This window comes from Myotis daubentonii, chromosome 16, assembly GCF_963259705.1.
Source record: "Myotis daubentonii chromosome 16, mMyoDau2.1, whole genome shotgun sequence".
NCBI lineage: Eukaryota > Metazoa > Chordata > Mammalia > Chiroptera > Vespertilionidae > Myotis > Myotis daubentonii.
The window spans coordinates 56,392,545-56,420,072 of record NC_081855.1 but is presented as its reverse complement, the minus strand read 5'-3'; the positions used below and the strand labels follow the sequence as shown (position 1 = coordinate 56,420,072).

At 64.0% G+C, this 27,528-nt stretch overlaps 2 protein-coding genes across 6 annotated transcripts in view; one reads left to right on the top strand and one right to left on the bottom strand.

Annotated features, from left to right (window-relative positions):
* Nucleotides 1-57: 57 nt before the first annotated feature.
* On the bottom strand, nucleotides 58-21,970 carry CCDC40 (coiled-coil domain containing 40). Its single transcript, XM_059671700.1, has 20 exons — nucleotides 21,930-21,970; nucleotides 20,826-21,122; nucleotides 18,832-18,895; nucleotides 16,275-16,718; nucleotides 15,137-15,260; nucleotides 14,538-14,713; nucleotides 13,833-13,916; nucleotides 13,330-13,549; nucleotides 12,461-12,618; nucleotides 12,188-12,310; nucleotides 10,732-10,853; nucleotides 8,337-8,850; nucleotides 5,554-5,799; nucleotides 5,202-5,415; nucleotides 4,270-4,439; nucleotides 3,956-4,047; nucleotides 3,173-3,293; nucleotides 2,608-2,796; nucleotides 2,181-2,339; nucleotides 58-1,088 (listed from the first exon to the last, which is right to left on the bottom strand). Exons 1-20 carry the CDS (start codon nucleotides 21,968-21,970, stop codon nucleotides 840-842), a joined length of 3,807 nt encoding a protein of 1,268 aa, XP_059527683.1. The 3' UTR covers nucleotides 58-839.
* The window catches only part of TBC1D16 (TBC1 domain family member 16), a 50,471-nt gene continuing 43,761 nt past the window's right edge, over nucleotides 20,819-27,528 (top strand). Inside the window, exon 1 of one of the 5 annotated variants that reach the window (XM_059671449.1) lies at nucleotides 20,819-20,901. The gene's annotated coding sequence lies outside the window, so the exon portion shown is untranslated. The remainder of the gene's footprint in view (nucleotides 20,902-27,528) is intronic. The other 4 variants (XM_059671448.1, XM_059671447.1, XM_059671445.1 and 1 more) reach the window with 4 other exon arrangements.

The window sequence follows — 27,528 nt, the reverse complement described above, 5'->3', positions numbered from 1 at the left end:
GTTTCCTACAAGGAGAAGATGCTGTGTTTGCAGGAGCAAGCTCCTTGAGCGGACACACAGCGCACGCGTGATCCTGCCCGGGAGCTCTCCCCAGGGAAACCCGGGGCACCTGCGGGGCACGGGCGGTGGCGCCCCCGATTCCTTATGGGTTTTGTGTTTCTCAAATGTTTGAGAAGAAATACGCCTTCCCCAATCTTCAGGAAAAAATATTTACTTTTCTGTTGAAAAGTGTGCAAGTGAAATTCTGTAGAACCCTTCCCGTTACACAGCAGAGAGGCCGGCTAACAGGTGCTGGGGGACCGGGTGCGGGAGGAGGGCGCTCCCGACCCTGGAAGCGGGACCAGTGGGCAGCCCTGGGACGGGTCTGTCTTATTTCAGCGGTCGGCTCTCTGTAAGCTCGTTCTCCTTCCCGGGGAGAGTCTAGATTTAACGCTGGCCGGGAGTGGGGGAGGAGAAGGGACCCGGGTTCTCTGTGGGGTGGGAGCGAGAAGCTGCCCAGGAGGAGGTGGGTGTGAGTCTGCAGATGCGCACGTGCAGAAACGGGAGCCTCCACAGCCCAGGTGGTGCTCAGGGAGCACGTGCTCCGTCCACCTGGGAACAGGGTCTGCCTCCCGGGTGCTGCCTCTGCGAAGGGATGACCTGCCTAAACACGAGAGGTGACTTGGTTTAAACAAGCAGGTGGCCAGAGTGTCCTGCAGCGCTGGCCTGTTCTCTCAGCGTCATTCTCTGCGGGTGCACGTGGCTTCCGGGGACACAAAAAGATACAGCTCCCAGGGAATACGCAGCACCCTGGTCTCTTCCCGGCCGGCCGGCCTGGGAGGCGCAGGCAGGGCTGCACGCTAGGAGGGCCCGGGGGCGTCCAGCTGGCTGGCGATCGTCTGTCTGAGCTTGAGCAGGGCCTCCTGGAACTGGGGGTGCTCGTCCTTCACGTGGTCCAGGATGGCGCCGATGGCGGCCAGCCGGTGGTCCAGGCGCCTGCGCTCCTCCACCTGCGCCGCCTTGGTGCGGAACAGGAACACGTACCGGCCGTCCTTCACCGCCTGCAGGTGCTTGAGGCGCGTCTGCAGGGTCACCAGCTCGGAGAAGTTCTTGGGCCGGATCAGAGACGTGTGTCAGGCTGTGCAACTTAAAAGGGGACACCCACCGCCTCCTCCACAAACCCAGACTCGAAGAGATGACGAAGGACAGAGCCTTGCAGGAAAGGGACGCCTGGGGGCACCGAGCCCCCAGGGCCAGGGGAGGAGGCTGGGCGGAGCCTCCCAGAGGCAGGTGGCCGCTGGGTGCCGGGGCTGGTGCTGGGTGCCTCCCTCCGTTTGCTCCCCATCTCCTCTGACCAGGCCCAAGCCCCGAGTCCTGCCTGGCCCTTCTCTTCTGCTCGTGCCCATCCAGCCTCGCAGGAAACCCCACTGGGACGGCTCTGAAATTCTCTGCAGACCCGACGGCTGCCCACTAGCCCCACGGCGGGCCACGGCCCTGTCCGTGCGTCACCGTCCTCCTTACGTACTGCGATGGCCTCACACGGGCCTCCCGTGTCCACCCTTCACCTTCCGTTACTCACTCAACCTCAGAGCCCCTGGTCCTGCCAACACATCACCCGCAGCCGCACCCAAACCCCTCCGACATCGGCCCGCCCCCTGAGAAAAGAGGCCAGAGCCGGGATCCTGCTCCCCGAAGGGGGGGCCCCCGACACAGCAGGCCGGCCTGTGGCTCTGGGGGACCTGGGGCCGTCTGGAGCTCCAGCTCTACCCCCTGGTCCCTCTGCCAGGGGCGGTGCCCTCCCGCTTCCTTTAAGTCCGACTCGGATGTCATTTTCTCCGACACCCCCCGCCTCCCCCCTCCCGCCCCCCAGCCTAAAGGTGCGATCCCACCTCGCGATGTTTCTGCTTGTTTTTCTCCAGAGCACCCGCGCCATCTAACACACGGGGTGCTTTCTCGGACTCCGGATTGTCTGTCCTCCCGCCCCCAGACCCGGAACCTCGGGGAGGGCGGGCTGTGGTCTTTCTGCGCCACCCGGCAGCCCAGGCCCCGGGGCCGAGCCGGGACCAAAGGAGCCTGATGCGTGTGACATGCGCTTGGCGGGAGGAGGCCGTGCCCACAGCCGCGTGGGCTGCTGCGCGGGCAGACCCCCGGCCCGGGTTCTCTGACGGCCCTGAGGCCCTGGGGCCCTGCGGCCTGCCTACCTGCCGCTTGCGGGCCACGAGCTGCTCCAGGGTGGCGTCGAGCTCCTCGGCCTGGGCCTGCATGGTGGACAGCTGCGCCTGCTTCTCGTGCAGGGAGTTGCTCATGCGCTTTTGTCTTTCTTCCATCTCCGCGATGCTTCTGCTGGTCTCCTCGGTGGCCTGGGGGACCCGCGGGCCACCTGTCAGGCCCTGCCCAGCCCGCCCTGCACACAGTGCGAGGGATTCCCAGAGGGGAAGAGGGTAGGCCCCGCCCCTCGGAACCTGGGGGGGCGGGGCGAGTGCCAGCTAAGCCCATTGCGGAGGAGGCAGGCACCGCTTGGGCAGCCCCGGCCCATGCCACCTGCCATGCTGGCCACGCGCCAGGGGGCCCGGGGTCGGGAGGGGGGGGCACGCCAGCTGTGGCCAGGCCGCCCGGCAGGCTCCCTACTTTGTGAAGGTCCCTGATCTTCCGCCGCAGCTCCAACTGCTTGTGGTGGAAGTCCGACCGGGTGAGCACCTTCTTGTCCATCTTGCGCTGGCCCTCGGCCTGGGTGGAGATGGTCTCTCTGCGGGCCACGGCCAGCTCCATGTCCCGGATCATCCGCTCCTGCTGCTTCAGCAGCTGCTTGTGCCTGAACTGGTGCACGGGGCAGAGAAGAGAATCGCGGACCGGCCGCCTCCTGCACGGCCCCCGCTAGGGGTGGAGCCGCCACCCGGGCCTACGCCCGCCCCGACAGGGAATTCCACCTCGGCCTCCTGGTTCCCAGGTCGATGCTCAACACTGAGCCACACCAGCCGGCACGCGCGGCATTTTACAATATTGCGCGCAGAACGCGGACGGACGGGACAGTGGTTGGTGAGATGCGCGTGCGGCCGTGTGTCCGTGTTGCTCCGCAGGGAGTTCAGGGAGGACGGACCGACACCCGGGCAGCGTGGGGGACAGGGCGCTGCACTTGGGCTTGGAGTGCGGGTCGCTGTGCTGGGGCTCCCGCCAGCCCCTCCACGCCCCACACCTTCATCCTGTGGATCTCCGCCTTCATGGCCCGGATCTCCTTCTGGCCCGTCTCCGAGTCCACCGAGGCCCGCATCTCCTTTGCCAGCTGGATCTTTTTCTCCCAAAGCAGGATCTGGTGTCTTTAAGAGGAGGAGCGGCCGCGTGGGAGCTGGAGGGTTCGGGAGCTTTCCTCCCGAGGCTCCCTGAGCTCCTGCTTCAGGACCCCAACCCCCGAAGGGAGCAGCCGCGGAGGGCAGGGGTGGGGGGGGTGAGGTCCAGCAGAGGTGGGCGCAGAGGGCGTGTCCAGGCGGGCGGGCGGGCTCTGGCCTGAGGGCCCATGTCTGCGACTGCGTGCAGTTGCTATGGGAGACCCTCTGCCTCCTCTTCTAGGAAGGCCCTTGAGGGGCAGGTGGCATAGGCTGATGCCCAGGCCGGGACGCGGGGCGTGGCTGTTACATAAGAACCACTCCCCCGGTCCCCCCATTCTGGGACCAGCAGCCCGCGGTGCCGGCCAGCTGTCTCTGGAATCACCCAACTTGGGAGGGATTATTTATTTAAAACATGTTTTTATTGATTTTAGAGAGAGGAAGGGAGAAACATCCATGATGAGAGAGAATCATGGACCAGCCGCCTTCTGCATGCCCCCTACTGGCAACTGAGCCAGCAACCTGGGCCTGTGCCCTGACCGGGAATCGAACCGGGAACCTCTTGGTTCATAGGTGGACACTCAATGTCTGAGCCACGCTGACCGGTCAACCCAGGACGCTCCCAGGGGCCCAGCGGGGCGGGCGGCAGCACTCACTCGGCCTCCACCAGGCGGTTGAGGAGTGACATCTTCTCTTGGTTCAGCTGCTCCAGCTTGTCCTGCATCTCGATGGTCTCCCTCTCTGCGGCCTGGGGGGGGGGGGGGGCAGGGCTGGTGGATGCGGGGCCCAGGGCTGTGCCCACCCCTCCCGCCCTGCCCCAGGGGACAGGTGTGCCCACAGCTATGCCCTCCCGCCTGCCGGCCTGCCCTGGGGCCCATGTGCCCGCCCGGCCCAGGGGACGCGTGTGTCCACGCTGTGCCCACTACCACCCGCCCTGCCCTGGGCCCGTGGGCCCGCCCGCCGGGCGCACCTTGAGCGCGTGCAGGAACTGGCTCTCGGCGAGCAGGTTGGCCTGCTGCAGGCCCTCGGAGCTGCTGCGGTTGCGGCTCAGGAGCAGGTTGAGCTTGCGCAGGTCGTTGTCCAGGTCCTTCATGTGCCGCTCGATGTCCTTCTGCTCCCTCTTCTCCTGCTCGATCTTCTCTGTGGCGGAGGCACGCGGGCGGCTGAGCCCCCGTCCTCCTGGCGCCCCCCATCACGTCCCTCTGGGGCCGGGGGGCAGGGGAGGGGTCCCCTCTGGCCGCTTGGTTTCCAAAGCCTGGCCCTTCGGGGACCTGGGAGGACGGGGTGGATGACCAGCAAGTGGGGGTGACGAGGGAGGGCACGCAGACTCCCGGAGGGCGGGGCAGAGGCAGGCGCTCCTCCTGGAGCCCCGAGCCGGGCCCAGGCCTCCCGCGGGGGGGCTCCAGCCCCGGGACCGGCGTCCGTGTGATTTCAGGGGAGCCGCCTATCGTGGGCGGAGGGCACTCGCATGCGACCGCTCTGGCAGCGCCCTCGACCCCAAACTTAACAAACGCAGGACGTTTTCGCACCTCACCCGCCACCGTGACTGCAGCCCACCGCCAGTCAGGGCCACGGCTCAGAGCCACACCCTGGGCCATGTAGTGAGCATCGCTGGGGCTGCCGTAAGGCTGGCAGGAAGGCAGCGAGGCCCTCCGTGCCCCCTACACCCTTCCACCCCAACGGCCCTGTCCCTCACGGGCGACCTGGGGCTGGGGGGCGGCCCAGGGCTGGGGTGACGACCAGGGGCTGGGGGACGACCAGGGACTGGTGGGCGACCCGGGGCTGGGGGCGATCCGGGGCTGGGGGGTGATCCCGGGCTGGGGGGCGACCCGGGGCTGGGGGGCGACCCGGGGCTGGGGGGCGGCCCGGGGCTGGGGGGCGACCCGGGCTGGCGGCACTCACTCTCGGTCCTCAGCTTCTTCTGCTCCAGGACGCGCACCTCCTTGCTGAAGAGGCTCAGGGCGGCCAGCTGCTCCTCGCGCTCCTGCGCCGCCCGCACCATGTCCTGCTGGAGGCGCAGCCAGTTCACCTGCCCCTGCGTCACCTTGGCGCCCACCTCGTCCAGCAGCTTGCTCAGCCTCTTGATCTCCAGCTCCAGCGGCCCCAGCTCTTCCCCCTGCGGGGAGACCCGCCCGCGGTCGGGGGCCTCTGGTGAGAGGCCTGCTCTCCGGGGGCGCAGGCTGGGGTGACTCCCCAGGGCCGCCCGTCCTTGGGCGCCTCCCCTGAGGGCCCGGCCGCGGGCCCCGGCGCCCACCCCGATCTCGGAGACCATCTGCTCCAGCTCCCTGTTGAGGGTGTTGATGAGGCCCTGCTTGCGCTCGATGAGGATGGTGCGCCGGGTGGTCTCGCTCTCGCTGTTGCCGATGAGCTCGTTGACCTTCTGCACCTCCTTGTCCAGCTCGGCCAGCGCCTCCCGGTGCATGTCCGCCCGGCAGTTGGTGTGGGTGATGTCCAGCGTGGCCTGGGCGATGTCGCCGTCGATCTTGGAGAGGTGTGTCACCTACAGGACCGACGGGAGGCGCGTCGGAACCTTCGCTTTTCCTGGGAGGCTGCGGAGGGGCCCCCATCTCCTAGAGGTGGCCCCTGGTCACGAGAAAGGTCCCCACCTCCGGGAGCGCAGGAAACCGGTTCCTCTCTGTCTCCGGGACCCTGAGGGCCTCTCACAACCAAGAAAGGTTGCATTGTTTCTCCTTAGGCCGTGGCCACACTGGGCGGAAATGTGTGCATATGGGTGAGGAGATGGCCCGTTTTCCTGCCTCAGGCAGGCCCGGCACCACCAGGAACCGGTCCCTCTGTATAAATCCCTCCCCCCCAACAAAAGCTGTGCCCTGACCCCCTGCCAGCCCCAGGCCCTCGCTGCCCCCACAAAGCCTCCGCTCCCTCACCTTCCCCTGGCTCCTGCACTCCCAGCCCTGCCCGTCCCCCGCCCCCCCCCCCCCCCCCCGCAGGCCACCTGGGCTCCGCCCCCAGACCCCAGCTGGCTGTCCTACATGCACCTGCTGGCCGGCCACTTGGGTGCCTTTCTACAACCCCCCCCCCACCTCTAGGTTTTAAAGCCGGCCCTGCCCAGCTGGGACAGACGCCCCCAGCATCCCACCTCGCCACGCCCTGCCCCTGCGGTAACCCTCCAGCCCTCTGAGCCCGTCCCTTTCTTTGCCAAGACCTCTGAGGTTGCCAGGTCACGCCGGGGTCTTTGCAGGGCCCTGCCTTCCTCTCTCTGCTGCCCGCCCCCGCCCCCTGCGACCATACAGCCTGCCCTCCCCCTCCACCCCCCCCCCCCCCGCTGTGCTGGTTGAGACGCCCTGGCCTCCTGGGACATCAGTTCGGCTCCTGCGTGACCTGTCTAGACGGCACCGTAGACGCTTCCCACCTTCCCCCTGGGCCCCAGCTCCAGGGGGAGGCGCCCATTCACAGTCCGGGTCCCCATCCCAGACAGGCCCCACCCGCCCGCCCAGCTGGCCAGTTTGGGAAGACTCTTTACTGCCCTCTTCTGGACACGGACGGTACTAATGCTCGAGTTTCCTGGGCAGGGGGGAACAGGGTAGGTCTGGGGGCCGGGAGACCCGGGGACTGGCCTTGGAGGTCTGAAGCAGGGCCGGCAGGTTACTTGACACCCACCACACTCCTTCACTTCTCCAGGGCACCCACTTAGCTCCCAGCTGGTGGTCTTGCTCCCAATTTCCAGAAAATGGACTGGCGGGACTTCCGGGATGTCAGCCAAGACCTCCCAAAGAGATGCAGTGCTCCCAGCCCCGTGTCCCGCTTCCTGGGGACAGCCGCCTCCTCCCCGTGTCCAGGAGCGGTGAGCGGGCCACCAGGGAGACAGCAGCCCGTCCCCCGGAGGACAGGTGAGCCCGCCAGCTGGGTGGCGGGTCACCTTAGCTCGGCTGGGCCTCCTGACCGCACCCACCAGGATAGAGTGACGACGGCTGACATTTGGGGAGCACCGCCTCTGGTCCTCCCCAGACATTGCCCACATTTTAATAAACAGTTAGACCTAGACCAGCGGATAGAGCGTCGGCCCGCGGACTGAAATAGAAACATCCATGATGAGAGAGAATCATGGACCCGCTGCCTCCTGCACGCCCCACAGGGGATCGAGCCCACAACACGGGCCTGTGCCCTGACCGGGAATCGAACTGTGACCTCCTGGTTCCTAGGCTGACACTCAACCGCTGAACCCCACCGGCCGGACATAAAAAGTAACCTTCCTGCCGAAACCGGTTTGGCTCAGTGGATAGAGCGTCGGCCTGCGGACTGAGGGGTCCCTGGTTCGGTTCCGGCCGAGGGCATGTACCTGGGTTGCGGGCGCGTCCCCAGTGGGAGATATGCAGGAGGCAGCTGATCGATGTTTCTCTCTCATCGATGTTTCTGGCTCTCTATCTCTCTCCCTTCCTCTCTGTGAAAAATCAATAAAATATATTTTTTTAAAAAAATAAGTAACCTTCCTGAATAGGAAAGGTGTATTAAGAAAATGGGTTAGGATGGACTTAAAAACGGACATGTAGGGAGCCCGAGGTGAAGGTGTGAGTACCTGTGTGCACCCACGTTTACCTGTGTCCACGAGTGTGTCTGCTCGTGTGTGCACGGGGATGTGGACACGAGTGTTTCCGTGTCTTCGTGTGCCCGTGTTTACTTCGTTGCACATGTATGAGCACGTGTGTTTAGAAAGGTTTCCAGCAGGAACTATGCCAGCCTCCTAGGAGGCTCACTCCTGGCGGCAGATGACAGCTGCCTAGTCTCGGCTCACTGCCCTGTGGGTGCCCCGGCTTTCCACAACCGAACGCCTGGGATCCAGCCTGCCATCCAGGCTCGTGCCCTTGGCCCACATCGAACCCGGGACCCTTCAGTCCTCGGGTTGATGCTCTATCCGGTTAGCCACACCGGCAGGGCACAAAATCATGGCTTTTACAGCTGGAGAATGTGAGCTGTGAACAGACACCCCCAGGCCCCTGCCCACTCGGGTTCTGCGGTCTGTGGCCTGGCGGGTCCCCGGCGCCCCCTGGAGGCCGCAGTGGGAGGCGGCGGGTGGCGCACCAGGTTGGTCTTCTGCTTCTGCAGCTTGTGGAGCAGCTGGTGGAAGTACTTGGTCATCTTGTTGGAGGTCGTCTGCTCCTGCAGCTTCCGCACGATGGCCGTGTCCAGGTCCCGCCGCAGGTCCAGCTCCTGCCGGATGGACTGGTGGACCGCCAGCAGCTCGGCCCTGATCTCCTTGTGCTCCTGGGGAGGTGGGGGCAGTGAGGGCGGTGGGGGAGGGGAAGGCCACGGGGGCGCCCCGCTGTGCGTGGGGGGGAGGGGGCGGCGTACCCCGCGTACGGTGCTCAGCTGGCCCTCCGTGTCCTGCAGCACCAGCTGGTAGGTGCTGAACTGGCTCTGCAGCGCCTCCTGCCGCGCCAGGCACTGCGCCGTGAGCTTCTGCAGCAGGCGGCCCTCGGCCTCGTTGCGGCGCAGCACGCGGGCCAGCGTCTCGTTCCGCTCCTCCTCCTGCACGATGGAGCGCTTGTAGGCCTCCACCTCGCCGTCCGCCGCCTTCAGCTGGTGCTGGCACTCGCTGCGCGGGCCGCAGAGCCGGGTCAGCCCGAGCGGACCGCAGAGCCGGGCCGGCACCCGCCCCGCGGCCCCGCCCAGAGGGACCCTCCTAGTAGCAGCCGGGGCTGTCGTCCGGATGCACCGATGGAGCCATCACCCATTCCCAGGCCCAGGCTAAGCTCTCTGGGTGCTGCCCCCGCGGCGCAGTGGTTGAGCGCAAACCTATAAACCGGGAGGTCACGGTTCCATTCCTGGGTGGCGGGCTCGATCCCCAGTAGGGGGCGTGCAGGAGGCAGCTGATCCATGATTCTCTCTCATCACGGATGTTTCTATCTCTCCCACTCCCTCTCTGACATCAATAACAAAAAAATAGTTTAAAAATACTTCGTAATACTTTAAGGAATAAAACAATAAAAAAAAACCGCTTTACACTTAAAATAAATAAATAAAAACTCTTCCAAGGTTGTGATTATGGTGGGGGCTGGGGGAGGGGAAGCTAGCAGACTGAGGAGGCCATCGGTCTGTCTCCCGTAGCCATGACAATAGATACTCCTGGACCGGGATAGGAATAGCCGGGGGACAGGCTATGGGAGGCCGGGGGGACATGGGGTTACGGCCTGGAGGCACCGGGCATGGGGCAACGGGGAGGCCAGGGAGGGGCCCTCTGACCCGGCGGTTTGTCCCCTGGGTAGCGAGTCTTTCCTGGGCACCTGGTCCCTGCCAGGCTCCGAGCCGGCCCGGGAGTGGAGACCCGGTTAGCACTAAGCAGGTGAGGGACGTGTCACCAGGTGTCCCTTCTGAGTCCCTTCAGCGGGGGGGCTGGGGATTAGGCGGCACTGCCTGGAGCCTCCAGCACCTGGCCCAGGACACCCCACCGGCTGGAAGTGACAGCGGGGACGGGGGGCCTCTGCCTCCCCCTCAGGGGAGATTAGGCGGGATTGCGCTGGAACGCGGCGGCAGGACAGCCCTGAAGGGTGGAGTCCCCACACAGGTGGCGAGGCTTCGAATCAAAGGGCCGCCTTCTCTCCCCTCCGTTTCCCCTTCATCCTCCCAGGAAACCCGAGCATGAAAGCCGCTTCCCGGGGCCGCAGGGAGTTTGAAAGGACAAAGAAACGTTGGAATCTCGGTGAACAATCTGAGCTTTCAGGGCGGAAGCGGGGCTGCAGGTGCCTCCTGTGTCCCAAGAGGCGGCTCACCTGAACCGGGGGCCCCCACATCCCCAGTCCCCACTTCTCACATGCCCATTGCTCTGTGATCACTCGGCCTGGCCCGCCTGGTGCCCTGAGCCCAGCTCTCTCTCCACCCTGAGCTCACCATGTGCCCTGAGCCCAGCTCTCTCTCCACCCTGAGCTCACCTGGCACCCTGAGCCCGGCTCCCTCTGCCCTGAGCTCACCATGTGCCCTGAGCCCAGCTTTCTCTCCACCCTGAGCTCACCATGTGCCCTGAGCCCAGCTCCCTCCGCCCTGAGCTCACCATGTGCCCTGAGCCTGGCTCTCTCCGCCCTGGGCCCACCTGGCACCCTGAACCCGGCTCCCTCCATCCTGGGCCCACCTGGCACCCTAAGCCCAGCTCCCCCCGCCCTGGGCCCACCTGGCACCCTGAGCCCGGCTCCCTCCACCCTGGGCCCACCTGGCACCCTGAGCCCGGTTCCCTCCACCCTGGGCTCACCTGGCACCCTGAGCCCGGCTCCCTCTGCCCTGGGCCTGCCTGGCACCCTAAGCCCAGCTCCCCCCGCCCTGGGCCCACCTGGCACCCTGAGCCCACCTGGCGCCCTGAGCCCGGCTCCCTCCACCGTGGGCCCACCTGGCGCCCTGAGCCCAGCTCCCCCGCCCTGGGCCCACCTGGCGCCCTGAGCCCGGCTCCCCCGCCCTGGGGGCAGCGCAGGGAGAGGCCGGCAGCTACCTGAGCACCTCCTGGATGGCCCTGTGAGCCTCGTCGAGGCGCTTCATGCCCACCAGGCAGACGGCCCACTGCTGCAGGATGAGCCTCTTCTCCATCCTGATGGTGTCGATCTCCGCGCAGGCCTGGGCGGGAGGCGGGCTGGGCTCGCGGCTGGGCTCCAGGCCCCGGGAAGCACGGGGCCCGGGCCTTCCCCAGGCTGCCCTCCCGTCGGCCTTGCTCCTCTTGGTCACCACATTAAACCTGGCTCTGCAGACGCGCCGGACCCCGGCGGAGCCTCTCCTCCACCCCGTGGGCCGGAGGCCGGAAGGAAGAGGCGGAGGGCCGCCAGCCCTGATGGGCACTGGGCCCGCCAGACCCCACAGGTGGGCGTGGCCACGATGCTCGGGCGCAGGCTGAGATGCCAGACCCCGCCTGAACTCAGCCTTTAAATATTTTAAACACTCTCATTTGTAAAACATAAGAAAGGTGTTCATTCTTGCAAAGTAAGCAGAAGGAACACAAAATTACCCATCATGCCCCGCTTGGAGGTTATCATTTCTACACACTGGTGCTACCTCCCTGTGTGTGTGTGTGTGATCATGTTCTACATGTTGCTTTGTAACTTAGTATTAAAAAGTAGCGTCTGGCCTGGCCAGTGTGGCTCAGGGGTTGAGCATCGACCTATGATCCAGGAGGTCAGGGTTTGATTCCTGGTCAGGGCACTTGCAGGCTTGATCCCCAGTGTGGGGCGTGCAGGAGGCAGCCGATCCATGATTCTCATCATGGACGTTTCTCTCTCTCCCTCTCCCTCCTCTCTGAAATCAATAAAAAAATACATTTTTTGCCGAAACCGGTTTGGCTCAGTGGATAGAGCGTCGGCCTGCGGACTGAGGGGTCCCAGGTTCGATTCCGGTCAAGGGCATGTACCTGGGTTGCGGGCACATCCCCGGTGGGAGATGTGCAGGAGGCAGCTGATCGATGTTTCTCTCTCATCGATGTTTCTAACTTTCTATCTCTCTCCCTTCCTCTCTGTAAAAAATCAATAAAATATATTTAAAAACAAAAACAAAAAATACATTTTTAAAGAATTCATAGCAGCTTTGGTTTCTAGCGTTGGCCACCGAATTCGGGGCTGCCCGGGCCCCTCCCTCCCTCCCTCTCTCCCTCACTTCCTGCACCCGGAGTGGAGATGCGGGCAAGAGGGAGGCTCCAGCCCTCGCCGCGGAGCCGCCCGGCGGCCAGGGAGCTGGCTGAGGGTCTGCCCAGCTAGCGGAGCACAGTGTCCCGCTGCCTGGGGGCCTCGGCCTCTCGGGCTACGGAGGAATGACTCTACCGGCCACCAGGCACTCGGTGCCTACTCGTCCCCACCTGGGTCAGCCAGGGGACCCGCCGCTCAGGCACTCGTTGGACGGGCACGTGGGTGCCGCACGGTGGTGCTGCGGGTGCCTCTGGGCTGAGGGCGCGGGGTCCCTCTTACCTCGCTCACGGCTTTCCGGAGCATCCGGGTCTCCTCCGCCTGGGCCCCTGACTGGGCCTCGAACAGGGCGATCTGTTCCTCCAGCTCATGGGCCCGGGTGGTGAGCTGGTCCACGTGCAGGTCCTGGGAAACGAGACCCCTGGCGGCTCTCAGGCACCGCCCCCCGCCCCCTGACCCGAGGGGGTGGCCCCAAGGCTGGCCAGGGCCTCTCCGGGCTGCCGGCGCCCCAGGACCCCGGGAGGTGGGGGAGAGCCTGCGCCGGGACTGGGGTACCTGCTGCTTCTTGTCCCGCTCGGCCCGCGCCCGCTCCGCCTCCGACTTCTTCACGACCTGCCTCATCACGTGGATGTCGTCCCGCATGTCCTGGTCGATGTTCTGCATGTAGAACAGGTTCAGCGCCAGGTGCTCCATCTCGGTCTGCAGCGCCGCCACTGCAGAGGGAGCAGGCCCGGCCGCACGTCACCCGCTGCCCTGCCCTCCGCCATCTGCCCGCTCCGCCCTCGGCTGTGCTCCTGGCACGCTCGTCTCCTACCGACTGGCTTCTAACAGCTCTTTGTGGATGAGCAGGCAGCGTGGGCAGAATTTGTCAGTGGCTCCCATACCTCTGGCCCCGGTGTTACCCCTGTGGCATGGCCCCTCGGGTGGCAGAAGGGAAGCGAGCGGTGGGCCCAGCGGCAGGGAGAGCAGGCGCCGCAGGGCTGAGCAGGTGGCGCCGCCAGGCCAGGCCCCTCTGAGGCACAAGGCGCCGAGCAGGAGAGGGCGGCCGGTGCAGGGAGCAGGTGGCTCTGGCCCAGACAGGCGGGGGGCCCCAGACAGGCGGGGGGCCGGCTGTTCCCCACACGGCTCCCACCGCAGCCGCAGGCGCGCAGGGCAGGTCCCGAGGGCGTTCCCACGTGCCATCGCAGGGCATGGAGAAGGGGCGCCCTCCAGGGGACCCACCTTTAGGAAAAGGGGGCGCAAATGTCTGAAAAGGCAGCTGCCTACCAGGACCCAGCAAGCTCGGCAGCTCCCACGTCGGGCGCACAGGGGCCAAGGGGAGGAGGGGCTGCGCTGAGGGCTCGGGGACACGATGGCAGGGGGCGCCCTTGGGGACGCGATGGCACACGGAGAGGCCCTCGGGCTGCGGGGGCCGGGGCTCTTACGCTTCTTGCGCTCGGCATTGGCGGCCTCGCAGGTGCGGGTGTAGAGCAGGCGCATGCGCTGCAGCTCCTCCTCGGCCTGCTGCCGGGCGCACGTGGCCAGGGAGTAGCGGTCATGGCACTTCTCCAGCTGCACCTGCAGGGCCGCCATGTGCTGCTGCACCCCGTACAGGTCCACGCCCAGCTCCTGCCGCTGCGCTTGGCTTTGCTTGGAAGCCACGCCCTGTGGCCAGAGAGAAGGCGGGTCCGGGGGACGGGTGGGGATGGGCGGGACGTGGGCACACAGCCAGGGGGGGATGGGGGGGACGTGGGCACACAGCCAGGGGTGGATGGGGGGTACGTGGGCACACAGCCAGGGGGGATGGAGGGGACGTGGGCACACAGCCAGGGGGGATGGGGGGACGTGGGCACACAGCCAGGGGGGATGGGGGGATATGGGCACACAGCCAGGGGGGATGGGGGGGACGTGGGCACACAGCCGGCGGGGGGGGGGGGGGTGCACGCACCAGCTCCAGCAGCTCCAGCTGCAGCTTCTCCACCTGCCGGTTCAGGTAGCTGTTCAGCGCGGCCTGGAACCTTAGCATCAGGGGCTACAGCAACGGCAAAGCACCGGGTTGGTGTCCCGGCCCCTCCGGCCTCACAGTTGTCCTCTGGGGGGCGGGGCGGGGATGGGGGCAGGAATGGCTTCGACCCTCCGTGCGCTCACTTCTGCCACCACACGGTCAGGCCCTCGAGTCTGGTTCCAGGCACTGAAGCCCGAGTTCGTGTTTTGGCAAAAGGACAGGGCGGGCAGGCGGTGGTCCTGGCACCACTGCCAGGCCGAGGGCGGCCGGCGCCCAATGGGCACTTGGCCCTTCCCAGGCAGCCGCCACCTGCCTGCGGGCGAGCACAGGGCTGTCCCGCGGGCTCACCCCTCGGGTGGCCTTCCCTGCCTGCCCAAGGCGCCCCCCGGACCCCCTGCCCCCCTGGGCCCCCTGCCCCCGAATGCCCGGTCCCTGAGGCCGGCAGGGCCAGGCTGGTTTGGGGAATATGAGCCTCTGAGAACAGGCTTCACAGAGCCGTGGCCAACGCCTGCCGAGCCCTGTTCAGTGAGCAGGTGGCGTGGGCGCGGCGCGGGGCCCGGGTGGCCGTGGAGGCGGGGGGGGGGGCAGGGAGAGGCCGCCGTGCAGGCAAAGGGGCAGCTCTGAGCCCGGAAGGGGCTCCCTCCTTACGTGGTTGGGGTCCAAGACCACCAGGTGGGACACGTCCTCGTCCGGCTCGTCGCTGCCCTCCGACCCCGGCGGCTCTGCGACCCCCTCCTCGGAGAGGCTGAGGTGCTGGATCCTGTCCAGGAAGGAGGGCGGGGGCCCGGGCCTGGGGTGCTGCCGGGACGCCGGGGCGGCCATGCCTGCGGGACAGGAGCACCGAGAAGTTAAAAGAGTCGCTGCCAGGCCTCGGGCCACGTGAGGGGAAGAGAGGGGCGCTCCCATCGGACTCGGGTAGAGGTCTATTTTGTTTTCTCATTGATTTCCGAGAGGAAGGGAGAGACATCAGTGATGAGAGAGAGCCATGGACCGGCTGCCTCTGCACGCCCCCCGCTGGGGATCAGGCGAGCAGCTGGGCGTGTGGCCTTGGTACGTTACTGAAAGCCTCCGGGCCTTGTAAGGACCGAGCGAGGGGAGGCGTCCGTGCTCCGTACACGCTGTCCCTCCCGGTTAGTAATATCTTTATCTCTAGACGCACAGCCGCGCAGGAAATGAGGTCACGGGCGGGCGTCCCTGGCCCACAAGGGGCTGGGCAGTGGCTCAGCTCGGACGCAGGGCCCTGGTACCTGGCTCCGGGGCCAAGAACTCCTCCGAGGTCAGGGACAGCTCGTCCGAGGATGGGATCCGGCCCCTCGAGCTCGGCCGCAGGGGGTGCGGTGGGCCCCGCTGGAGCTCGTCATCAGACTCTGTCTGCAGCAAGAGCAGCCGAGTCTGAGCCCACAGGACTCAGTCAGGGCTGAGAATTGGGTTCCACTCATTCCAGGGCTCACAAGTCAACGTAATCTTTAAGGAATAGAAACTCGTTTGGACATAAAGATCACGTGCCTTGCCTGGCCGGCGTGGCATCAACCTATGAATCAGGAGGTCAGGGTTTGATTCCTGGTCAGGGCACATGCCCGGGTTGTGGGCTCCATCCCCAGTAGGGGGCATGCAGGAGGCAGCTGATCCATGATTCTCTCTCATCATGGAGGTTTCTTTCTCTCTCTCTCCCTCTCCCTTCCTCTCTGAAATCAAGCCTACATAAAGGGGTAATATGCAAATTGACCATCATGCCATCACACAAGATGGCTGCCCCCATGTGGCCACAAGATGGCCGGCAGGGGAGGGCAATTATGGGCAATCAGGCCAGCAGGGGAGAGAAGTTGGGGGCAACCAGCCCTGCAGGGGAGGGCAGTTGGGGGGTGAAATCGGACTGGCAGTGGAGGGCAGTTGTGGGCAATTGGGCCAGCAGGAGAGCAGTTAGGCATCCATCAGGCTGGCAGGGGAGTGGTTAGGGGGTGATCAGGCTGGCAGGCAGAAGCGATTAGGGGCAATCAGGCAGGCAGGCAGGCAAGAGGTTGGGAGCCAGCAGTCCCAGATTGGAGAGGGTGAAGGCTGGGCTGAGGGATTCCCCCCTCCCAGTGCATGAATTTTGTGCACCGGGCCTCTAGTAAAATATATTTAAGAAAAAAAATCACGTGCCTTTTGCAAATGGTCAAAATGGAAACTGTCTACCCCATCCCCCTGGACGGGCTGTTCAGAGACCAGCAACCGGGATGCCTCACCAGTGACCCCCACCTTGGCATTCAGAGTCCCGCCTTTGCTGAGCCATGTCTAACAGGATTGCCATTGGTACTTGATGTGCACCCCAAGCTCCTCACGCTGGGTGACACCCCCACGGCAGTAAGTAGCACACTGACATCAAACAGCCCTGGGGCTACTCACCGAATGGCTGAGCCTAAATCTGGAAGCATCCTCGCCCGGCCACTCAGAGAAGCCTGCTGCCTGCTGGGCGGGCTCCGAGTCCCCGGCCGCGTCCCCAAGACTGGTGTCTGAGTAGGTGACCTCTGTGGAGCTGGCTTTCCCCTCGGAGGACACGATTTTCACATCAGACTCCTGCTCCCCTTCCTCCTCCAGCTCCCCTTCCGTCTCCACCGTCTCCTCGTTTTCCATTTCCCATTCGGGCACGCCTTCCCCCTCTTCTCCTTCAGGCATGACTTCCTCCTCTTCTCCTTCAGGCATGACTTCCTCCTCTTCTCCTTCAGGTGGGACTTCTCCATAGGGCGGGGCTTCCCCCGGGGCGGGGGCCTCCCCCTCAGCAGGCTCTGCAGCATCTGCGGCTCCTACACTGGTCTGGTCTCCGGGGGTCTCCTCCGTGGATGCCTGTGGCTGTGCAGCAGGAAAAAATCAGGAAACAAAATATAAGGGGTCTGGTGAGGTTTTTTCTTGTTTTGTTTTTATTGATTTCAGAGAGGAAGAGCGAGGGAGAGAGAGAGAGAGAGAGAGAGAGAGAGAGAGAGAGAGAGAGAAACAGCAATGATGAGAGAGAATCATCGATGGCCTATCTCCTGCACGCCCCTTACTGGGGATGGAACCAGCAACCTGGGCATGTGCCCTTGACTGGGAATCGAAACTGGGACCCTTCAGTCCACAGGCTGTGTCTCTAGCCACTGAGCCAGACCCGCCAGGACAAGGTTTTATCCTAAACTAGAGGCCCGGTGCACGAAATTCATGCAGGGGGGGGGGTGTCCCTCAACCCAGCCTGCCCCCTCTCACAGATTGGGAGCCCTCAGGGGATGTCCTACTGATGCCTTAGGCCCGCTCCCTGTGTTTTCATCAACACAGATTCCAGTCTCTTTACCATGAAAAAATGACAATTTCCTTTAGGCATTTTCATGATGCATCTTTCATAGGCTATGACATTTCTTTCTTTCTTTCTTTCTTTTTTATCCTCACCTGAGGATATGTTTCCATTGATTTTTAAAGAGTATGGAAGAGAGAGGGAGAGACAGAGAGAAACATCAATGTGAGAGGGACACTTTGATTGGTTGCCTCTTGCATGAGCCCTGACCTGGGCCCCAGCCAGGGAGGAGCCTGTAACCTAGGTACATGTCCTTGATCAGAATCAAACCTGAACCCTGCGGTCGGCAGGCCGAGGCTCTATCTACTGAGCCAAACCAGCTAGGGCAGGATATGACATTTCTTAGCCCCTCCTGCAGCGGACCTTAGTTTTTTCCTCCAGGAGTGTGGTGGAAAAACCCTAGATCACCTTCTTGGATTCTTATAACCCAAGTTACCAAGAACACTGCAAGTGGCAGTGTACAGAGAGCTTAGCCAATGAGTTGTCAGAAAAGGTGTTTATGCTCAAACTGGTTTGGCTCAGTGGATAGAGCGTCGGCCTGCACACTGAAGGGTCCCTGGTTTGATTCCTGTTAAGGGCATGTACCTTGGTTGGGGGCACATCCCCAGTGTGGAGTGTGCAGGAGGCGGCTGATCGATGTTTCTCTCTCATCGATGTTTCCGACTGTCTATCCCTCTCCCCTCTTCTCTATAAAAAATCAATAAAACATAATTTTTTTAAAAAGGAAAGGTGTTTCCTCTGCAGCTCATGTGCAGAAAACCCCCTATGTTGTGTCCACTGGGCTAGGGGCACGTCCCCGCCACTGGGGGGGTGGGGTGGGAGGGGAGCGAATGCCCCTGAGGCAGGCAGCCAGCCCTGCGCATTGTAGGCGCTGGGCTGGGGGACGTGTGGAGACACTGGGCCTTGTGTGCGGCTGCCACCGGGGGCACACCTCCCAGACAGGCAGCCCCGTGTTGTGGGCACCGGGCTGGGGGGCGTGGACCCGGGCCACCACTTGGTGCCGGTACGCGCAAGTGGCCATGGGGCGGGAACATCCACTTGGCACCTGTGCCCATAGGCCCGGGTTGGCCGGGGGCATTCTGGGACCCCAGCCGCTCAGGGCCTACATGTGGGCCTACAGGCTAGGAGTGGCCTGAGTCAAGCTGGGGTAGGGGTAGGGGTAGGGGTAGGGGTAGGGGCCGCTCTTCTGGAACCCAGGCCGCTTGGTGCTTGTGTATGCAAATTAACCTGCCATCTTTGTCAGGTTAATCTGCATACGCACTCCTGATTGGCTGGTGAGCATAGCAGAGGGACAGTCAATTTACACTTTTCTCTTTTATTATATAGGATAGTGTGATGATGCCCATGGAGACATGGCACCCACACTTCTGAGTGTCGCTAGGTTATTGCCTATCTGCACGTGCCCTGGCTTTTGGTAGTGATCTCCACCCTCCGTTAGAGGAAATGAATTCTGAACAACTCGGGGCTCTGAGAGCAAGTCCCCACATTCCTGCCGGGCCCCATGAGCCAGGGGGGCGAGGGGCTCTCAGCAGCTGGATGGTTTGCTCTGGGACCAGCGACACTTTCTGGAGCAAGTGCGCCTCCTCTCCCCTGCAGCCCCTGATGGACACAGACCCAGGCACTGGTCCCGTGGGAACTCACCCCTTCGCCCGCGGGGGTCCCATCCTCCTCTTCTTCAATCGCTGCATCTCCTTCCCTGCGGGCCCTGGTGGCGGAGAAACAGAGGAAGAGTCACCAGAGAGCCTGCCTCCCCGGTCCCTGGGCGTTCCGCCTCCTGGGGGTCCAGCCGCCCATGTGCTTGTTAATGACCAGGTTTGTCACCAACCCCAGCACCAGCGTGCCCGGCACGTGGCGGGAGTGCCACCAGAGAGTCTCCATGAATGAAGGATGGAAAACGCGATCATTGAAACAGGAAAGGAACCGCACGCGCAGGTTAGGCGAGAAAAGTTACCTTACAGATGCCTGCGTCGGTGACAAAGCTGGGGGATGCAAAGTAAGGGGCAATGGCAGAAAAAGGGCGAGCCCCGCACACTCTGGGTTGGAGAGCGCGATGTCCTGGGCCACAAGCTTTCGTAAAATGGTTTCGCTTTTTTCTAATTAAAAATGCAAGCGTGGCTCCGTGGGTGAGCTTGGACCCAGGAACCAGGAGGTCACCGTTCAGGGCCCAGGCCAGGGCTGCGGGCTCCATCCCCAGTGTGGGGATCCCCAGTGTGGGGCGTGCAGGAGGCAGCTGATCCATGATTCTCTCTCATCACTAATGTTTCTCTCTCTCTCTCCCTCTTCCTTCCTCTCTGAAACCAATTAAAATATATTTTTAAAAAATTAAAAAATAAAGGAAGCACAGGAGACGGGCCTGGTGGGACGATGGTTAGCAGACCACCATCTCTCCGTGCTCAGGGTGTCTGCCCAGGGCTGCCCCACTGCGGGGACCCCCAAGTCAAGCTGGGGTAGGGGTAGGGGTAGGGGACGCTCTTCCGGCTCCCCGGGCCAGGGGCCACCGCAGGGGCAGCACCCGAAGACCATCCCCCACCTGCCCTCTCCCTCTCAGAGATGCCTCCGCCCCGCTCTGCCCCAGGGGCTCCCATAGTGGTTTCCATGGTTACTGCGGGGCGAGTGGGTCCGGTTTGGGGGAGCACCTGCAGCAGGGGACAGAGGGAGGCTGCGGGAGCAGACAAGGGGGCGGTGAGGAAGGAGAGGGGGTGCGCAGGGGTGGGAGCGCCCGCGGGCGGGATCGGCCCAGAGAGTGGGCGGTGGAGGGGCCGGGGAGGGAGGGGCGGGAGGGGCGGGAGGAGAGGGGCAAGTGCAGAAGAGGCGCCCCGGGGGTGTGTGGAAAAGGGGGACCCTGGGGGCCCTCCAAGACCCGGTCCCTGGACTCCGCTGACCCGTTGGCCCTGCTGCCTGGCTCCGCCATCTCCCGTTGCTAGGCGACGCCGTCAACATCCGGCGGGCGGGGACCACGCGCGCGCGGAGGGCGGAGGGGCGGGCGGCCATTGTGCCATGGATGGCCCTGGAAACAGAGCCTCAAGGTGTCGATCTGTTAAAGCATAAATCTGGGTTCTCCGTCGCTTTCTTAGGCCCGGCTCCACCCCACCCGCCTCCGTTTCCCTAAATCCACAATCGTGCCAACGTACGCCCAGCCGGGCCGCTCCGGTGCCCCGGTGACCGCGCGGGGCACCGGGGATCCGGTCCGCTAAGTGCCCCACGGGTGGCAGGTGGAGGCGGGGGCGTGAGGAGTCCGGGACCCGCTGCACCTTCAGGGTCCGGGACTCGGGCTGGTGCCGCCCCCCCCCGCCCCCCGCCATCTGCAGACCTGGGGGCGCGTCGCCCCCTCCGCGGGGTTCCTGGGAGGGGTCTGCGGCGGGGCCGTTCCCTTCTCACCCCAATCGAAACCACAGAGGCTCAGAGCCGGGGCGAGAGCGAGCGCGCACTTGGGTGCGGGACGCGGGGCTGGGGAGCGGGGGCCAGAGGGCGAAGGCGACTAGGGAAGTGGCGGGTCAGTGCCAGGTCTGCCCGGGGCCGGGGGCGGGCCTGGGGCGGACTGCGAGCCGGGTTGGGCCGAGGGCGGGGACCGGGTTGGGCCGAGGGCGGGCCGGGGGCCGGGCCTGGTCGCGCGTCCCCGCCCCGCCGCGCCTCACTGGCAGCGGCGGCGGTGGCGGCGGCGGCGGCGGCTCCCGGAGCCAGCACGGATCCGGCCCCCGCTGTGGGACCCGGGTGGGTATGGGGCCCGGCCTGGGGCTGCGGGGGCGGGTTTGAAGCGCCCGCGGGACGCCCGGCGGCGCCCCCTCGGCAGGCGCAGGGTGGGCGCGCGGGGCGCGTGGGCCTGCAGCCGCGGGCCGGGAGTGACCAGGGTCTGGCCGCAGCCTCGATAGGTGCGGGGCCCGGGCGGCGCGCACGCACTCCGGACCACGCGGGGAGCGTTCTGGGGACCCCCTCTGAGGCGGTCGGGGCGCCCCGGGCCTAATTCGGGGAGACTCGGTTCCCATCTGCCTGCAGCCGTGGCCCGGAGAACTTGCGGTCTTTGTCTGGCCGGCTGGTCCGAGCACGCGAATGAGAAGTTGTAGGGGCCGCTCTTCGCCCACACAGACCCCCCCCCAAAGTGTGCTGTGCCCCACCGCGCGCCCCAGCATTCCTGGGGCCCGGCGGGAGGTCTGGCCCAGAACCGCGTGTCGGGAAACTCACTTCCTTTAGGCGCTCGCTCAGCCCCCTTGTCCTTTACTTTAAAAAAAGAAAGACAGAAAAGAGGCTAGAAAAAAGGAGAAAGAGAAAGAGGCGATTTGCTAAATATAACCCGGAACCTCGCCAGGAGCCGTGGAACTTGAAACCCCGTGGCTCCCGCAATCTGCTTGGGAAGTAGAACAGGACCCCAACTGGATCGCCGCACCTGGGACACCAGGCTTGCTGGGCTGCCTCCCGCGTCTGCAGGGGGAGAGTCTGGGGCCGAGACCTGCCCTGGGCATCTTCCTTTACCGCCTCCTCCCACCCCCCCCCAGGCATGCATGGTCCTGTGTGGCCATCCACAGTCACGCCATCCAAGTCCGACCAGAGGCCAGTCGGGAGTTCCCTTCCAAGCCTGCCTCTGCTGAGTGGAGAAGTTTTAAAAATCTGTATGTTCGTCTTAGAAATCCCCCATTAGAAGCATGCGCAGGTCGTCGCTTGGCGAGCGTCACACCAGGACAGCTTTTGCAAAGGAAAGGGATCCCCACGCGGGATGCCTCTTCACAGCAGCCGAAGTTCATTACCTGTTGGCTGCTGGGTGTTTATGTAAGCAGGGCCTCAGCATATGGCGAAAGGAAGTCCTCATGGGTGGAATTGGTAAATCCCCCGGCCATGAGGTGGTTGTGTAAAAAGCTTCTGGTATCCATGCATGAGTTCACTTCACCCACAGAACCAGCCCGGAAACGCAGGGCGGGGGGTGTGCCCACTTCACAGACGGGGACACTGAGGCTTCCCAAGCTCATGCAGCTAGGAGTGACCGGACTCGGGGCCTTGGGTGCGAGAGGCTCCAACTCCAGAAACCCCCGGCGCCTCCCCTCTTGTAACTGGCCGCCATCATTCACGCGTTCGCCCTCCCTGGCCCCTTGCTCAGACGAGACAGCGTGGTTCACTCTGCCAGGTGGTTCATTAGAATGCAAGGGACTGGGGACCAATCCCATGTCACCCTTAGGGGCCGTTCACTGGAGAGACAGCCTGGGGTTCACACAACCCGCCCCCACCCACGCTGGCCTCTGCTGGGGTCTGGGAGTGCGTGCTGTGGTTGCGGCCCCCAAAGCAGCCTGCCGGGTTCGGCACCAGCCCAGGTGCACGGAGCTGACAGCTCCTTGGGCCTTCATTCCTCTGTCTGCGAAGTGGATAATACCACCTGCCTCGGAGGCCTATTGCAAGGATTATCTAGCACCTGGCGGGTGCTGAGGGCTTGTTGCTATTTATTATTATTATTGTTGTTATTATTATTATGAATGGCCATTTCTTGGATTTTTCACTGGTAACTGGATGGGCAGAAACATGTTGGTTTTGCTGTTTGATGCTTTGTACCGCAGTCCCTCAGGCGGAATTCACCATTTAGGGTTATTTACACTCATCTTTGTAACTTGGGGGGGAGGGGGGGTGGTCCCTGCTGGCTGTTCCAGGAAGGGGGCAACCAGGTTGCCTGGCAACACAAATCCTCAACCCAGATTTCACCTCGTCTGCCCCACCCCCGCTGAGAGACCCAGATCTTGTTCACCAGCCTGAACCCTCTTCTGTGAGATTAGTGCTCAGTTCCCCGTGAGGCGGGGTCGGGGGGTGGGGGTGGGGGGGCCGGCAGCGGAGGCCGCTCTATTGGTCCTCATTGTTCCCGGTCCCGCGGTCCCAGCAGTCACCTTGCTGCATTCCCGCGGCTTCATTGTAACACTGATTAGACACTGTGGGAACTTAACTCTTGTTTAAATCAGTAAAATGAGTTTCGTTACAGGCCATTTCTCTTAAAGCCGCAGAACCTAGCTGTATGTTTCGTGGGGACTTACTGCATTTGTAGTCTGCACTCCCTCCCCCACCCCCACCCCCAAACCCAGGGAAATGTGCAGGAAATCTCTCCCCATATATATCAGTGATGTCAGAGAGGAAGGGAGAGGGAGATAGAAGTATCCATCATGAGAGTCATGGACCGGCTGCCTCCTGCACGCCTCCCACGGGGGATCGAGCCCACAACCCGGGCCTGCGCCCTGACCAGGAAGTGAACCGTGACCTCCTGGTTCATAGGTGGACGCCCAACCACCGAACCACACCGTCCGGCCTCCCTTCCCCTCTTTAAAATCAATTTTTAAAAAATGACACAGTGCACGGAGGGCGGGAGCGAGATCTGATGGGCCGCCCGGCTGCAGGCGCGGAGACGGGGCTGTCTTCGCTGAGCTCTGCCTGGATGGGCCACGGTAGAGGCACGTGCCCTGGGTGTGCCCGAGCTTGCACACTTTTCCACACTTTGTGACCCTGAATTCAGTGGTCGGATAATAGTCCCCAGAGACCACGGTGCCCGTGCCTGGTCCCGGGAAGCTAGAGGGAGCTGGGCCTCCCGGGCTGCGTGGGCAGCAGGTGCTGTGGGAGGGACCGGTCCTGTTTGCGGTCCCTGGCTCGTGTTTAACGTGGCATCACCTTATCCGCTTTGTTGATTGGCCTTGGAGGGCAAAGCAGATGAACCGGTTCCTGCCGGCCACATGCCTGACGCGACAGGCCAGGGGCATGTCACCTGTGGGCTTCCCACCACACCACCCCGAGTGTCCAGTCCCCCCCCCCCACTGCCTCCCTACCTCCCACCGCAGCCGGCAGCCGGCGGGATGGGTGGGCAGCGTCCCTCGTGTGGGTGGGAACTGCCGGCTCCACGCGGGGCGGGACCACGTCTGTCCTCTGACCCCGGCGTCCCAGCTCCTGACCCGGCGGCCGAGGCAGGGCGCGGCCCAGAGAAGTCGGGGCTCCCGCGGCCGGGCTGCCTTGGCTCCGGAAGAGACCGTGGCCTTAGCGCCTGTCTGTCTCCTGCTGGGAGCTTATGGGCTCCTTCTTCCAGGACAGGAAACCCGCCGGGCGGAGGGCTGCCGGGACCAGCTGTGCGGGGAGCCAGGAGCTCTCCCGCCCCGCGGCTGCTCCCACGGTCCGTCGGTCGTGGTCCGTCGGTCGTGGGCCAGGCGGGGCCCTCCTGGTCCCGGGCGGGGGCCTCGCCACATGCTCAGGGGCTGGGGCGGCAGCTGGCGTGGGCTCTGCTGGCCAGTGGCGGGGAGAACGGAAACCTCCCCGAGTGACAGCCCACGCTGCCCACGGTCACGCCCACGCACCCCCCCGGGACCGGGCTGGGCGGGTTACATGGCGGAGGGTTACAGTTGCGGGTGGAACTGAGGTTCGCGCACTGAGCTGGAGCTGGAGAGGCGCGGAGGGGACGAGGGCAGGAAGGGGGGGTGCTGCGGGCAGGAAGGGGGGGTGCTGCGGGCCGGTGGAGGGCGGGAGAGCAGGCTGACCCGGGGCCCCCGGGGGAGCTTCCTGTGGATGGGCGCCCCCACCTCGGGCGGCCCTCCGGTCCCAGACCCCGGGGTGTGACCTCGTGCTGGGTCCGCGCTGAGCTGGCGGCTGCAGGACCGGGTGCGCGGGGAGGGGCGTTCTCGGGGCGCGCTTTCCTAGCGGCGGATCCTCTGGCTTCGAGTCCGTGCCGCGTCCAGGGGGTTCTCTCCTCCGTGTCACCGCCAAGCCTTGGGGGCCGGGCTTGGGTAGTGGATGTCGGGGCCTCACACCCACATGCAAAGCCTCGGCTGGCTCCCGCCGAGCCGGGTGGTGGAGGGACGCGTGAGGCGACAGCAGCCCCGCAGCCCCCGGCTCCCACCCGCTCTCCTCTCGGACTCCACCCGCCTCCCGACCCCTCCCCCGGCCCACAGGCTCAGCACGTGGCCGAGAACCCGTGAGCGGAGAGGGTCCCCCGGTGGGGAGTCTGCAGAGAGGGAGCTTCGGGGCCGTGTGTGCATGTGTGTGTGCGTGTGTGCGTGAGTGTGTGCGTGCACACATGTGTGCACGTGCGTGTGTGTGTGTGTGTGTGAGTGTGTGTTCCGAGAGGAGGCCCAGCTGCTCCCTCCTTGCTATTGCACAACAGCCTACTGTGCGGTCCGCCCTGCCTGCTGCTCACGGCTGCCCAGGGCTCAGCGTGGACGCCACTGCCCTCCGTGGCTCTGAACCTGCAGGGCACTGTTCCTTTATGCCTTTAAACAGTATATGTGTTCATTGGCTTCAGAGAGGAAGGGAGAGGGAGAGAGAGAAACGTCAATGATGAGAGGGAATCACTGACCGGCTGCCTCCTGCACGCCCCGCACCGGGGACGGAGCCCGCAACCCGCGCCTGTGCCCCGACCGGGAATCGAACCGTGACCTCCTGGCTCCTAGGCCGACGCTCACCCACGGAGCTTTATACCTTTTAAATCATTACCTGCTTGTCGTGGGTTTGCACGCCCCGCCCGTGCCCCTCCTCTGCGCCAGCGCGGCTGGCATTGTTATTCTTTCCGCCAACAGAGACAGGCCTTTGTCTTGACTGCAGGTGGCGGTCTGGGGGCACATCACAAGGGCGCTTGAGAGGCAGCGCGTTCTGGGGGTGATTTTTGAAGCCCTTCTCTTCACACTCGGGCGACTCCAATGTACAGACAGGTTTGGGGGCGAGAGAGGGAGAGAGAGGGAAAGAGGGAGAGGGAGAGAGAGAGAGAGAGAGAGAGAGAGAGAGAGAGAGAGAGATATGCCTTGGACTCAGCGATGCTGGGACGGCACAGCCATTTTACAGTGAAAACATGAAGTGGCAGCCCTGGCTGGTGTGGCTCAGTGGGTACAGATTCGATTCCCGCTCAGGGCACAGGTCCGGGTTGTGGGCTCTGTCCCCGGTGGGAGGCGTGCAGGAGGCAGCCGATCCATGATTCCCTCTCATCATTGACGTTTCTATCTCTCCCCCTCTCCCTTTCTGAAGTCAATAAAAATGCATTTAAAAAAATACATATACTATATACATTTAAAAACATTAAGCGAACACATTGGAGGCGAGTGCGTGGTCATGGCTGTCACTCTCGGGGGGAGGGGACTGTGACATGTCACAAAGCGCGCTGAGCACCCCCGGCTGCTATTTTGATTCCAGTTGATTCTGTGGCGAGGGGTGGGGGCGGCAGGTCGGCTTGCTGGCCGCGGGCGTCCCGGCCCCCTGGAGCGTTTGCGATTGTGTGTCTTGAGGTCGTAGCTGGCGGCTTTGGAGGTGGTGCGAGACGTGCCCTTCCCCCTACTCTGCTCCTGTGCGAGGAGCAGGAAGACCCAGCCCCAGCCGGGAGGGGCCTGCTGTTGAACTCGCTCTGCGTTTGGTGCCTGGGCGCACAGCTTTCTGGTCTGGGGGGTGGGGGGCGGTGGGTGTGTGTATCCTTGCTCCTGCCAACCCATAGGATCCCTGGTCCCTAAGGTCGGAAACCGCTCTGCTGGGGGCGAGCGAGAGCCACTCAAGGTGGATTCAGGGACAGCGGGGAGCCCTCCCGTCAGGCTGCAGGCTTTGCTGGGCCGCACCGCCTGGCAGCTGCCCTCCGGCGCCTTCACCCACCTCCAGCTCCCTGCCCACTTCCCGCTGTCCATCCTCAGGAGTCCAGCCTCATTGGCCTTTTTGGGTGCAAGCTTCCTGCTCTTTTTTCTTTAAAAATTTATTTTTATTGATTTCAAAGAGGGAAAGAGAGAGAGAAACATCAATGATGAGAGAGAATCACGGATCGGCTGCCTCCTGCACGCCCCCTACTGGGGATGTGCCCTAACTGGGAATCGAACTGTGACCTCCTGGTTCATAGGTCGATGCTCAACCCCTGAGCCACACCGGCCTGCCGGGCAAGCTTCCTGGTCTTGACCCTCAAGGGCAGGGCTCTCCCCCCCACCCCTCCGTGGAGGCAGGCATGCCTGCAGAGGGGTGGGGAAAGGCAAGGTGCCTGCAGCTGTAGCAGCCACTGGGGGGGGGGAGTGCTTCAGGGAGGTGGGGTATCAGAAGTGGGGGTGCGGTGCCAGGTGCAGGTCCTCCTCATTCCTCATGTCCTCATCCTCGTCCACCACCCTCCCCCCTCCCCTGGCCTCCCCGCCTGCGGGCCGCCTTCCTCTCTGCTGGTCAGACTCCCGTCACCACGGAGGCCTTTCCAGGTTCGCGCTGAATGAGGACTTTGGGAGTAGCAGAAGTGTTCATTGAAGAGTGAGATGATGACGTAGAAGCCAAGGATGGCGGCTCTTTGGTTCGGGAAGGTGATATATAAAGTGCAAAAGAAACTTAGGGGAAGTTACCATCAGTTTGACCTCATAGAATTTTAAGTTCCTCAAATAGATGATACATGTG